This window comes from Perna viridis, chromosome 2 (genome assembly GCF_037379345.1).
Source record: "Perna viridis isolate PV_CMFRI_1.1 ecotype Kerala chromosome 2, ASM3737934v1, whole genome shotgun sequence".
Taxonomy (NCBI): domain Eukaryota; kingdom Metazoa; phylum Mollusca; class Bivalvia; order Mytilida; family Mytilidae; genus Perna; species Perna viridis.
Window position 1 is genome coordinate 64,634,301 of NC_142446.1, and position 13,074 is coordinate 64,647,374.

General features: G+C 31.8%; 1 protein-coding gene across 3 annotated transcripts in view; it reads left to right on the forward strand.

Moving 5' to 3' along the window:
• LOC148626477 (uncharacterized) overlaps positions 1–13,074 on the forward strand; it is a 29,109-nt gene extending 16,035 nt beyond the window's left edge. For all 3 annotated transcript variants that reach the window (XM_088570514.1, XM_088570516.1, XM_088570515.1), the window contains 8 exons: positions 569–714; positions 1,535–1,591; positions 2,433–2,480; positions 3,793–4,021; positions 5,078–5,157; positions 6,166–6,288; positions 7,697–7,746; positions 10,910–13,074. In XM_088570514.1, coding sequence (XP_088426640.1) covers positions 569–714; positions 1,535–1,591; positions 2,433–2,480; positions 3,793–4,021; positions 5,078–5,157; positions 6,166–6,288; positions 7,697–7,746; positions 10,910–11,083 — 907 coding nt within the window. In that variant the 3' untranslated portion in view covers positions 11,084–13,074. The remainder of the gene's footprint in view (positions 1–568; positions 715–1,534; positions 1,592–2,432; positions 2,481–3,792; positions 4,022–5,077; positions 5,158–6,165; positions 6,289–7,696; positions 7,747–10,909) is intronic.

Below are 13,074 nucleotides of genomic sequence, written 5' to 3' on the forward strand. Positions count from 1 at the left end.
TTGTCTTGACAGTAGTGTACGTGTAAATTTAAACAAATTTTGCAAACATTGGGTCCTACAATGTAGTTTAAGCAGAGGTGAATTTACAAAGTTTCAAAACAGCATTAAAAATTAGTCACGGATACCTACAGGCTGGGATGTAAAATGAATTCATGTATTGAAACAAAAATTTCCTACATGTATGCCTGTTATTTCTAGATATGTGCAAAACACTTACAAATAAAACTAAACAAAAGGCTCAACATAAATATGAAAAAAAAACACTTTATGCTTACATTCACAATAAGTGAATGCTTCTGGTGTGGATTCCAATGCAAGATGAACAAATGGTTGGTATTGTTGGCAGTGGGGAAACCTTGAAATATGGCTTTCATTATTAGACAAAATATCATGTATTTAACTTGATACATGTAGGTAACACAGTTTCTTGGCTTCTAAAACCCTTTATGATGTAAATAAATGTTAAAAGAAATATTATATAAACACTTAAATATTGTCAGTGCCATTTGATAATCAAACTTAGTTATGACTTGGAGATTAATACAAGTAAAAATATGTTCTTTTTCAGGATTGCAGATGTTGTGAAGAAATGTAAATGTAATGCTGTTCAGTCATTACAGAACAAAGACAAGTATCGTCCAGATAGAAAATTTTCTAAGCTACTACCTTCATTAGATGCCATTGCTAATATCTGTGATACAATTCATGCTGAAGGTAGGTCCTTTATCAGATGCTGCAGCTATAAGGTTCTTAATTTGATTTACACAGAGGTTTTAATTTTTATAAATTTTCTATACTTTCTATGAATTTTGACTGCAATTTATGCTTAACAAATTGTGAATCTCTTTACGGTACCTTTATGTATGTTAAAATCACACATAGTTCAGGATTTTGTGGATCATTTTAATGAAATACTGTCAACAAAACAAATTTTCATGAAGTAGCATAAAGAAGTCTGCTGCTGTCAATTTCACAAAAAGTCGCAAGTTTAAATTGTTCGAAAGTTATGACATCACAATGCAATATTCTATTATGAAGTCATGACTAAAAACTGATTTTACACTTAAAACTTTTTATGAAATTGTCCACTGGTGTTTGTACTACAGGAGCAGTGCCCGGTTTTATAAAAAATCTGAGTTGAGTTTTTTCTCAAATCCTTGAGTTTGTCATCAGATCTTTAATTTCAAGTGATATGATTGTTCAGTATCTGACTTGAGGAAGGATTTGAGGAAATCTCAATTCAAGAATTTTTTTTTATGAAGCCTGGCCCTGATCAAATCCATAATCAATCATTGATCAGAACGGACATCAATCTGTTAAACTGATCCAATAAAATAGTGGTCACTTCTGTTTCCTGTTTCATGTGTTTTGTTGAATTTTTGTCTCAATCTTGAGTAAGACAACACCAGCAAATTCTTGTTGATTCTCCACAGAGCAACTTCACTCGCTACTACATCAGTAGAATGTACATACATAGTGTCTTGTTATTATGCACTTACATTGTAAATGATCTCATTTTTAAATTATTTTTCAGCCACAAAAGTTGTGTGGTCTAAAACTACCAAAAATAGTGATCATGAAGATAAAAAAGGTAAAACTGACATCTATCTAATATAAATTTGGCACAGCCTACAACCGAGCTTTATACTTATACATTTTTCTTACGTTTGTAAAATCATTGAAAAAGAGGGATGAAAGCTGAAAGGGGGAAGTAGCATAGGCAAATGGTTATCTATTATTAAAAAAAATAATTTGGCATATCACATCTAGTTACTGTAAATAATATTTTGTTATCATTTCTTTGTTTTTGCATTGCATATTTTAATTTTAAATCAATTGAAAGGCTACTTTCACTTTGAATTCACTTCCCTGACCAATATCTGCGGGCCAGTCTGATACCTACTTCGGTTTGATGGGGAGTCTTTTGTTAGCCGCGCATCCAATCCTCAGTATAATATCGTACATGTAAGTAAAGAATCATTAATTGTCAGCACTATCTATTTTTTTTCTTTGATCAAAGAACTTAGAACTTGGAAACAAGGGTGTAGAATCTTAATTTATGTTGGTAGTGTGAGTTGGACTTGAGAAATATAGGGTACACTCCCCAAAAATGAAAATTTGACTTGCAGTGTTTTTAATATATTTAACAAACATGTATGTACATGTGGATGCGGAATTCAATACCAATAAAAACAATTTGCATCATTACCTGGTGTATTAACTGCTACATTTCTAATTGTAAATATCCATACTTAAAAGCATCATTTTTACATGAATTTTAATTCAATCACTTCTAATTTACTCCCTTCAACATTATTTCAAATAAATTGCATGAGCTATTTTCAGAATGAATCATGATGTACATGTACACATGTTGTTGGAAGCAGTTGATGTTTTTTGTCTAATAATTTTATAACTTTCTATATGAACAGGAGCAAAATTAAAAGCGGAGAAAAGAAAACATTATAGTACATCATCAGGTAAAATATTCCTTCCAAAGTACATCATCAGATAGTATAAATATTCCTTCCAAGGTACATCATCAGGTAAAATATTCCTTCCAAAGTACATCATCAGGTAGTATAAATATTCCTTCCAAGGAACTTCATCAGGGAGTATAAATATTCCTTCTTTCAGGCCAAAAAAAAAATCTTAAGTGTCTTTACTTTACCCTATGTGAATTCTCTAATATCAAATAAATTTGATCTTCCCCTGCCGTGAGGTTCGAAGTAATCAAGGTTTCATTCTTAGCCTTGATGTAACAGTTGTTGTTTTTCAAATTAAAATCATGGTGTCTGTGAAATATATCCGCAAACTTTGTACTGTCACTGAATGGAGCTATTACACTTTTGATTGGTGTATTTTTTGAAAGTAAGAGACTAGACTGGGCATGGGACCCAGACTCAGAGATTGCCATGTTTATTTGAATTGGTAATAGATGTAATCTAATGTGGACGGAACAAAATTTCCGGATTTTTCATTTTCCGATGATATTTCTAATAAAAATGTTTAAGGTTGTGTCAGAAGATAGGGTCGGTCAAGGTACCGTAAACACACTTTTTTTTTGGGGCCTCATCAGGTAAAATAAATATTCCTGACTCTTGTTAAATTGTATAAAAAGTAGTCACAGCTATGGTGACTTTAATAGCCATGTTAGTGCTTAAAATATGAATAAGACCAAACTTAATCATGCATGCTTTCAAGCAGGATCTTATTTTCTTATTTTTGGCACAAACCTTCTTTTTCTTATTAAAATTTCAAAATCCTTAAAAAGCCTTAAAGCTCTGGTGAACATTCTGTTCGTGGCACACGGCAAACATGCAATGTCTGTATACCACAGTGAATTGTTGCATAATTGAATAATATTAAATTCTATATTTAAATTGGAACCATTATTTAGTTCATGATTTCAGATAGATGAATGAGGATGGAAATGGGTCTAGAAGGTGTTTTAATACCCTCTGCAAACAAAGTTTGGGGGTATATAGAAAACACTGAAGCATAATTCTTGGTATACCATTCACTGGAACTTGATGAAATTATATATCCAAGTTCAATAGAAGTGTTTGTTGTCGTGCTTGAAGCAAGATTCGTTGGTCATCATTAGTGTTTTAAATTGTACATCTTACCTACTGGGGGTATCATTCAGTGAGCTCACTCTTTGTTTTGTTTGTTTTTCATTTGAGTTGTACATGTATTTGTTGTTCAGTTTTTATATCACAGTTTTTAATATTGTTTGAAATTTTTAATCTATTGATTTGATATTCTAAGTTAGTATTCTTTTTTCTTCAGAAAAATCATTCAAGAAGCCAAAGACATCCACACATTCATCATCAACATCGACCTCATCAATCCCACAGTCAGTTACTAGTCATAGATCATCATGTGAAGATAATAAGAAAAATTGTGACAAAACTGAAAGTGATAGTAAAAAAGACTCTGGTCCTGGTAGTAAAATATCACAGCACAGGAAATCAGTAGATTCTACAGCATCAGGGACCACTGATCCTTATGATAGCGAGTAGGTTGATTTTGTTTAAACACTATGAGTAGTGATGGGTTTCTTTGATTAAGATTTCTTGTCCTTTCTCTGCAAGGGGCGCACTCCTTATAATGTTTATGTTTCCCATTTTAGTGTTTGTGCATTATTTATTGGGTGTTTTGCTGAGTGTGTTGCATTTGTTTAAAAAGACAAAATATTCAGCTATTCTTATACCTTTACTTTTACTTTTTTGTATTATTTCTATAAAAAATATCTTTTATCTTAAAATATCTTTAAATATATTTTTTTTTCATTGGTTGTAAATATTTTTCTCATTCATCTATCGTTCTTTAAATGCATGATAAATGAATGCTTATAGTGTGTGTTTAAATGCACGCTAGATGAACGAGGAAAAACATCTACAATTAATTGAATATGAGGTTCATGAAGTGTAAACTGCCCCAAAGTTGGTTATTTTGCAAAAGCTGGTCAAAAATTAAAAACAATCATTAAATAATTTAATACAGCATATGTTACAGTGAGACATTTCTAAACCAAGCCTTAACATAACAATTATTTCAGTCCATAAGGTGTTCATTTTAGACAGATTTCACTGCATACATGTACACGGTCTGAAAGTTACGTTCATTTTCCTTTACCGAAATTTTTGATGTAGAACGTATTGAAATCTGAGGACTGGTCTGCATTTTATTGTTCACTTCCAGTATTTAGAAACACTGTATTACAATGCAAAATCTTCTATTTTATGTTTTTCTTAACACTTTCATCATGTGGAAATAAACATTTGTTATTTTTATTGGTATTTTTAAAGAAAATATGTTTTTCTTTTATATACTGAACCAAATGCTCTGAAACCGACAACTCTCAATGCATATGAAAGGCAGCCTAGGGCCCATTTTCATGAAACCATGGAGTCACATGACGAGACTTTCAAACCCCATACATGTATATATGTTGATCCTTGGCCAGAAAGCTTATTTTTTTTTATAGAAAAATCTTTAAAAGGAAGAATATGTTATGGTAAATATAGATTTTCAAGTTCCACGTGTTATTTTTTATCATATATTTTTACAGGTCAGATAAGTCTGAAAGTTCAGCTTGTCTTCCACCAAAGCTTAAACTTGTAGAAATAAAGGCTACCAGTATTGAAACAGGTAATTTAAAGGCAAAGAATTTAAACAAAGGGGACCATATTTTCAAATGAAGAATAAAAATTGCATAAAAAGAATACTGCTCAGACAAAGTGCTCATTAATTGGTAATGGACCACATGATAATCTTTCTCCAAAACTTAAAGGGTCATTTTGTGAATGACATACTCTTCAGAGACTAATAATGGTTAGTCAAAAGTCAATACTCAGAGCAGGAAAACAGGAAGTGATGTGTTTGAGTAACTGAGACTTGACGTATATTGGTATCAGTCTTGCATTAATTTTCCCCATAGACTTCTATAGTGATGTGCATGTTTTTTTTAAAAAATATGTAAATTGATTCAATAAAACTTTCACTAATGTAGCATTTTCAAGGATATTCCTCACTTATCTAATCCCTGTTTATTGTACAACTTTGTAGCATTCAACATCTTGTTTACAATTTGCATTCAAGACAAATTTTTCTTTTGATGAAATATTGTGGTCCAACTGGAAATTTGCAAAATACCAGTTACTGTTCATACCTTGCATTCCACATTTCATGCACCATGAATATACACAAGATAAATGTGTTGTATTTGGAAGTTAGGAGGAGTTGTGAAGTATCAATATGATTTGATTTACTCATTTATTTTACTATTCGTGGTCCACGGAAGTAGAAATTATTATTTTTGATAATTAATTCACGATTGGTAATATCAAATCTTCTAACACAATACAGTTACCTCCATTCTAATATGATTGCTGACTTCTGCGAATGTATTTAATACTGTTTGTTGTGTGCATTTGTTTGGCAAGCTACAAACATTTTGTTCCCGACAAAAAAGGAAATTTCCACTCTGTGTTTACATACATTGCTGAAAAGTGAAAAATATACTCTTTGAAATATCATATATGCATGATATATATTGTATATAGAAAATCGTACACATGCGGAAAAAGCTGCAAATTTTCAATTGAAACTTGTAGGCATTAATTTAGTATCTAAGTATTTTCTCTATGAATGAAACAGGAAAATGTTTGTTGGCCAAAATGAGTGAAGAACATGATGCTGAAGAGAAAGTTTTCTTGGGTAAAGTGGTGGATAGTTTTAAAATGAAGGAAACAACACAGTACACGGTCAACTGGTTTAAAGGTATGGAACTAACTAGGTTTAAAAAAGAATTGTAAAAACAGGAGAACATTTTTAGAACAGATCAATAAAGGATATCAAGTACTGTGGTTGGACATGTATTATTGGATTGTAATATACTAATTAAATAATTCTCTATGCATTTTCTTTCTTTTTAAAAAATACACTAAAACTGATTTTTTTACAAATAAATCTGTTGTATATGAAGGCAGTATTTTACCATATTTCCAAATGGCTATGAAAATAAAAGTACCACATTATGATTTTGATGGATTTTCTAAATTTTTAAAAAGAATATAATGAAAATTGAAGCCAATTTATAGATATTTACTATTTGTATACTGTAACTGTATTAATTTGTGCGGTTCCTAATTTTCACAAATTTTGTCATGTAGACATATTTGTTGGTATCAGTTTTCAAGGGTACAAAAAAAAAAATTATATTCCAACTGTCAGACATTCTGTCCCTTCTTCTGAATTTGATTCAATTATCAACTATTGGCTTTTAAAATATATAATTGATAGAAGTGTTAGCCATTCTGTTTGTTGATATAGACAATAATAGTGTCTTGACTTCACATAATAGGAATAAAAGGATGAGGACAGAGGTGAAGAAACCGTAACTGCTAGGCTCTGCTGAATTCTATAATGTGTTCCCTGTGTGGCGCCTCCCATATGGGCAGAATAATATAGATAACGTAGACAGGTGTAAATTTTTTTAATCCATTTGCGATCAGTTTGAGTGCGACATATAGTGCTAATTATTTACAAATAACTGACTCATGTTTATTTCTAGTCAATATACTGTTATTGTCTTTATGCTGCAATCAAGTTTAATGCTTATATGACATGTTTATTAAATTTATTTACCACAAGTTGCCCCCTAAAGTGACACTACGATAAACAAGTAGTTCATGCTTGGGTAGGAAAGTAGGCGCAGCCAAAGTGTTATATACTGTCACTGACCATATGCCATAAATAAATATACTGTTAATGCATTTTGGTTGCTCAAATAGAATGATTGCAGTATAAATCAATGTACTGTGTCCTGGGACTTAGTGATTACTGTGTTGTGGGACATAGTGATTACTGTATTGTGGGAGTTAGTGATTACTGTATTGTGGGACTTAGTGATTGCTGTGTCATGGGACATAGTGATTACTGTGTCATGGGACATAGTGATTACTGTATTGTGGGAGTTAGTGATTATTGTATTGTGGGACTTAGTGATTTATCAGTAAAGGAATAATAGAGAAAGGTTTCACACAAAAATCCTAACTGTAATTTTTGGCTGTATATGTTGTAAGCAGTTCTTAGCATGCTTGATTTGTTATGAAATTTCACTGCATTTTCTATATGAGATTGCTACCCTTGCTACCATATTTTTATTATTATTTTTTTTTATTTGTAGGACATTTAGGGAAAGATACAGTGTTTGAAATAAGAAAGAAGCAGGAGCCTGTAAGTTTGTTAAGTGTAAGTCTTTGTAAGAATCAGGCAAAATGGGAAAAATCAGAAACTTGTATGTCGAAAACCTGTTGATCTGACAATAACAATGTCATTTCATTCAGAGATGATTTCACTATTTAAAAGGTCATTATTTGATGTCTACATCATTAGATTTGCTAAAGTATTTTTAAATAGATTGTTTATGACAGAGTTATCTGCCCTTGAAATGTTCATTTCCAGAATTGTAACTTAATTTACCGAAGTGATGTGGAAAATCTTGTCTGTTGTCTTTTTTCCTCCATTATGGTGTAAATAGTCAAATTTAACTTCCAAAATGGTTGGTTTTTCTTTTATACCATTCATCACCCGCTGCCTGATTCTTACAGAGACTGAGACTTAATTACATTGTATATTTCTCTGTACCAAGGGATTATGTAACCCATCAAGAACCTAAGTTTTTAAATAGCAAGAGGCAATACATGCATGTCAAAAACCTTCAAAATTCCCTTTCTTCATATTGACCATTGTTGTGCTGAGTATCTCTGAAAAAATTCTAGATTTCACGTTAAAATTGGTCGTCACTCAAAAATGGTAATTTTTGTCCAAATAAGGATTTATTTTTTTTCAACTTTTGGCCTCTGTTTGGCCTAAAACTGGAAGTAGTCAATGTAAGGTGTCGACATAGAAATGATGGTGACAGACACCATACTTATTTAGATTCCAGGTGAAATAGGGTACTATAGATTAATTCTGCTCTAGCGAGGGGCCGAGAAATTAACCCTACTCCCTTAAAAATCTCACTTTTTTTTTGGAAGCGGAAACTCATGACCTCTTTTTTAATCTCTTAAGTCATTTTTATTTTAACAAACTCTATATCAGGCAGCCTCATTTTAAAAGCACAATCACGTTGCTTGCAGGTGGACACAAATTGTGCTTTCCTGAACTAAGATTTACACTGTCAGAACCATGGCTAATCCCAAATAGGTTCGGGCACAGCACGTCAAAGGTTAAGAAACTAATAATATCCACATAACAAGTCTTCGTTTATTCTCCACACAGAGGTGATTACTGCTACAGATTCTCTCTATTTGGCATCATTTCAGGGATTGAATTTAAGACATTCTTCCTCTATTTAAATTTAGCAAGTAGTGAAAATATAAACTTGCTATTTTTTGGGGTTATTTCTGAACTGAATTGAATTAAACTGATATAGAATTCTGAAAGCAAATTTATGGAGATAGACCTAGGAAAAGGGACACAACTCTTATAAATCATTGGAATATTTGTATTCAGAATTTTATATCAATCTCATGGAAGCATCAAAATAACTTGGACTGATTACATTCTGCTTCAAATGAAAGCTTGAGAGGCTTTTGAATTTGATACAAATATATCACTGATTTCAGGTTATTTCCCTTAGACTACATCAAGTTAATTTGTAGCAACTAAAAAAAGTATGTCTGTATTTGATTTTTTACTTGTACATTGAGGCTAACTGTTGATTGGATATTCGTCGTAATTTCCGAGGCAGATGACATCGTGTATTTGCAGGGAGGGGTCAATATCTGTCTGTTATTCTCGAGTTGTTCTCATCATAGTCTGTGGGCCTTTCTAATCAACATTCTCTCTGAAAAATTTGTTAAAGAAATCCTGGAAATGTGTACTTTCAGATGTTTGTGCTATACTATGGCTTTATTTCTTTAATTCCCCTTATAATGCAGCTAACAACGAAAACCATCCTGAGATTTGCCAAAAAATATCACAATATTTTGATACACCACGTTACTCATTTTTTTTACCGGAAGTCTATCATATTGTGTATAAGAAGAATTTTGACGGTTATGGACATAAAAAGAAATCCGGAAATTTGAACAACCGTAAAGAAATCAAGAATAAAAAATTTTGGGACAGGCCCTTTTGAGTAGGGGTGGAAGGGGATGGGAACCTACAAACTAACTTGATGTGGCCCTAGGTCTACCTCCCTAAGCAAGGGGAAATGATTCCTACTTGAAAATTTGAATTTAAATAAGCATTTAGCAAGTATTAATCTTTAAATTCCATGACTGTTCTAGTATAGGCTGCACTTAATTACACAATATAATTTGCTTCTAATTGATTATAAAAAGCTCCACATACATGTATAAAGTGTAGAAAATCATGGTCTTTGACTATAGGCTGATCTAAAATATTATGGTCAAAATTCAAGTAATAGACCAATCACAATCAAAGTAGTTGCAAGTTGATGCAGTTGTTTTAGACAGACTATCTGCTAGATAAACTCATGCCCAACATACCAAAATTTTTTTAGACATATTGTTATCACTGTTGCTATCTGTTTAATGGCTAATCCACATACACTTGCATTTTTAGAGAAAGGGGTGTGCCAAACCATTTCTTTGAAATATTATTAAATGAAATTAAAAAAAAAAATTCTATTGAAAGGGTAAACCCTCCTAGGAATATACACCATGATCAAAATAGTCAGTGATAGTTGTAGTGCTTGTCACTTCCATCATTGACGAAAGAATTTTCATAAATTGGACAACACTTCTGGTCTCAAAAAATGGATTATATGGCAAAGAATTAACTGAATTTTCCATCAAAAAGGTAAGGCCTACTCCAGGTATACACCCCTTGACCACGTAATGAATTATGTGTTTTTAACTCTTCTATTTAAAACTGTTGTATGGATTTTTTTAATGTTTCACAGGGATAAGATAGAAGATTTAATAGCAGTGATTTACCTAATGGTCCCTTTGTAGTGGAGTCAATATTTCACACTGTCAAATAAATTCGGTAATTTCACTCTCGGACTTTCTCCTGCCAAAACATCACTAAATGTCACGACATGATATCAATCCGCCTTCACAAATTGAAAACTTATGTTGAAAATTGCTATGAATAATGGTGGATATCTGTGTAATAAATAGGTTAATTAATTGGTTAAGATGATCACTTGTGCCAAGAACACACTTAGATTGAACTTGTGCACATTCGTTAAATCTAGATGTTCTTTGTCACTTGTGATCATATTTTGGTCAATCACTCTTTCCAATTAATTATCCTTTTATTATTTTACCTTGCAAAGAAGAAATAATTTTATTTGTTTGGCACGGGTATAACCAAAAAACATATTTGCACAGAGTTCATTTTCTTTATTTTTTTTTCATTTCAGGTACATTCTAGTTCAGTAATCTGTAATTTTGAATTTGACTCTTCAAAACCTATGTCAGCTGAGTTGAAAAATGAACTTTTGTTGGCAAAAGAATTTTTCAACACAAAGAAAACGAGAAAGAGAAAGCCGTCACAAACCAAGGAAAAGATTTCACCAAAGAAAGCCACAAAATGAAGTCTATTACACAATTCATTCTGTTTTGCATTGTAATTGTTAATTTCGCCATTCAATTGAGTTGGAGCTTGCATCATTCATTTACTATAATTTGATCAATTACATGGTCATAATGATAATTCTTAAAATCACTGGGTTGGAAAAAAAGATTTATTTTTTTCCTGACTAAAACTTCAAATTTTTGTGATGCTAAAAATGTAATGTTTTTTAGTTGACTAGAATTTTGAATGTTTAATGGTATTCAAGGATCACTTGGTAGCACTTTAATAACCATTATAACTTTTGTGTGTTTTAGCATCACCCGGGTTGACCACATGCTTTCATAACACCACGTTTCAAAAGAGTACCATTACTGTCCTTATCCGTGAAATCTGGATGCTGACATTTTAAGGGAATGTTGTAAAATGGTTTTTAAATATATTAAAGGCGTTGATTTGTCATAACCTTCCTTCCCCTTCCACACTCGATGGAAATATACGGAAAAAAAATACGTCTTTTTTGGGGTGTACCTAGTTTGAAACGTCGTTTTTCGCAAGTTACTGAATCGATCCGTTGCTACATGTACGATCAAATAAGCATTCCTATGCGAGGTCAAAGGGGTATTAATTATCCTAAAAAGTGATGAATAAATAGCAGAAACGTACCATTTTCTGACAACATGTTCAGGTTTGTGTTGTTTTTGTTCAACCGTGTTAGCGGTATGTACCATGTTAACGATATCGCGTTAACGCGGGTGTAGCATTGCGTTATAAAAACTTTTCAGAAAAGATTGTTTGTGGTGATTATGCCATCTGATTTCAAGTGAAGAGAAATTAAAAATCTTTTGTCATATTTAAAATTTGTTTTTTTTTCTTTCTGAAACAAACATGTATTTTAATAGTTCTTTTAACAAGATATAAATACATGAAATTTAAAGGAATTTTCTCTGCCTGTTTTCTGCATGGATCAGATTAATATCTGACCAAGCGTAATCATAAAAAAACAGATTTTCCTTGTGATGGGCTTGATATAAATTACTCTTTTGCTGGAAATGAACAATAGATATATTGATATATAGTTGAAGTAAAGAATTGGCAAAAAAGGAGGAAAACTTTCTTACATGAAATTGGAAAGTGTTAAAAGGACAAGATAAATTTTTAATTGGGAACTGGATCACCAGATTGGTTTTATAAGTCATTTGCATTTGAACAACTCGCTTTGGATGTTGGTAAAATACATTATTATTGTATAATAAAAAAATCTGGATATGTTTTTGTCATCACCAGAAATGATAGATTTTTAATTTCCTTGGTAAGATCATTAGGTTTAAATTATTTTACACAAGATTTGAGTGTGTGATCATTCATGTGAATTTTGTGGGCATCATCCATCATGTGGTATCTTCTTCAAAGATCCTTCAAACTTGTCAGTATCGTCAATGTTATATTTATAGAATGGGTTTAATTGTGGAATGTTTTTTTTTCCTCATTGGCCTGATTAAAAAAGGGGAGGGTTGTGGTCACATCTTATTACTTTTACCCTGTTGCATTTTTTAGCCTTTCACAAGTTGGGAATTTCTGGCCTCTAAATGTCTTGTTTCATTTTCACTTTCTTTTGTTTTGGGGCCTGTTGCTGCCTGCCCTGTGGCATTATGATTTGCTCATAGTTCATTAAAGACCTGTTGGTGGCCTTAAACTGACATTTTTCATCCCAATGGTGTTGTTGTCTCTGACATATTCACCATATCGATTCTCGTTACAATTGTGTTGAACTTATCATGATATGATTTTGTAAAATATTGCAAAGGTAATAATTTGTGTTGTAATTTCCTTATTGTAACATAATATTGGGATGGTTTTCCAAAATATAAAAAAAATATTAATATCAAATTTATATCCAGAAGTTAGAAATATATTGTTTTATGCTCAGGGGCATATTTATTATTGTCAGTATGTGTGTATATCTTTAGAATTTAGAAATTGTAGATTGAATTAAAAAAAAATGTTTCTTTA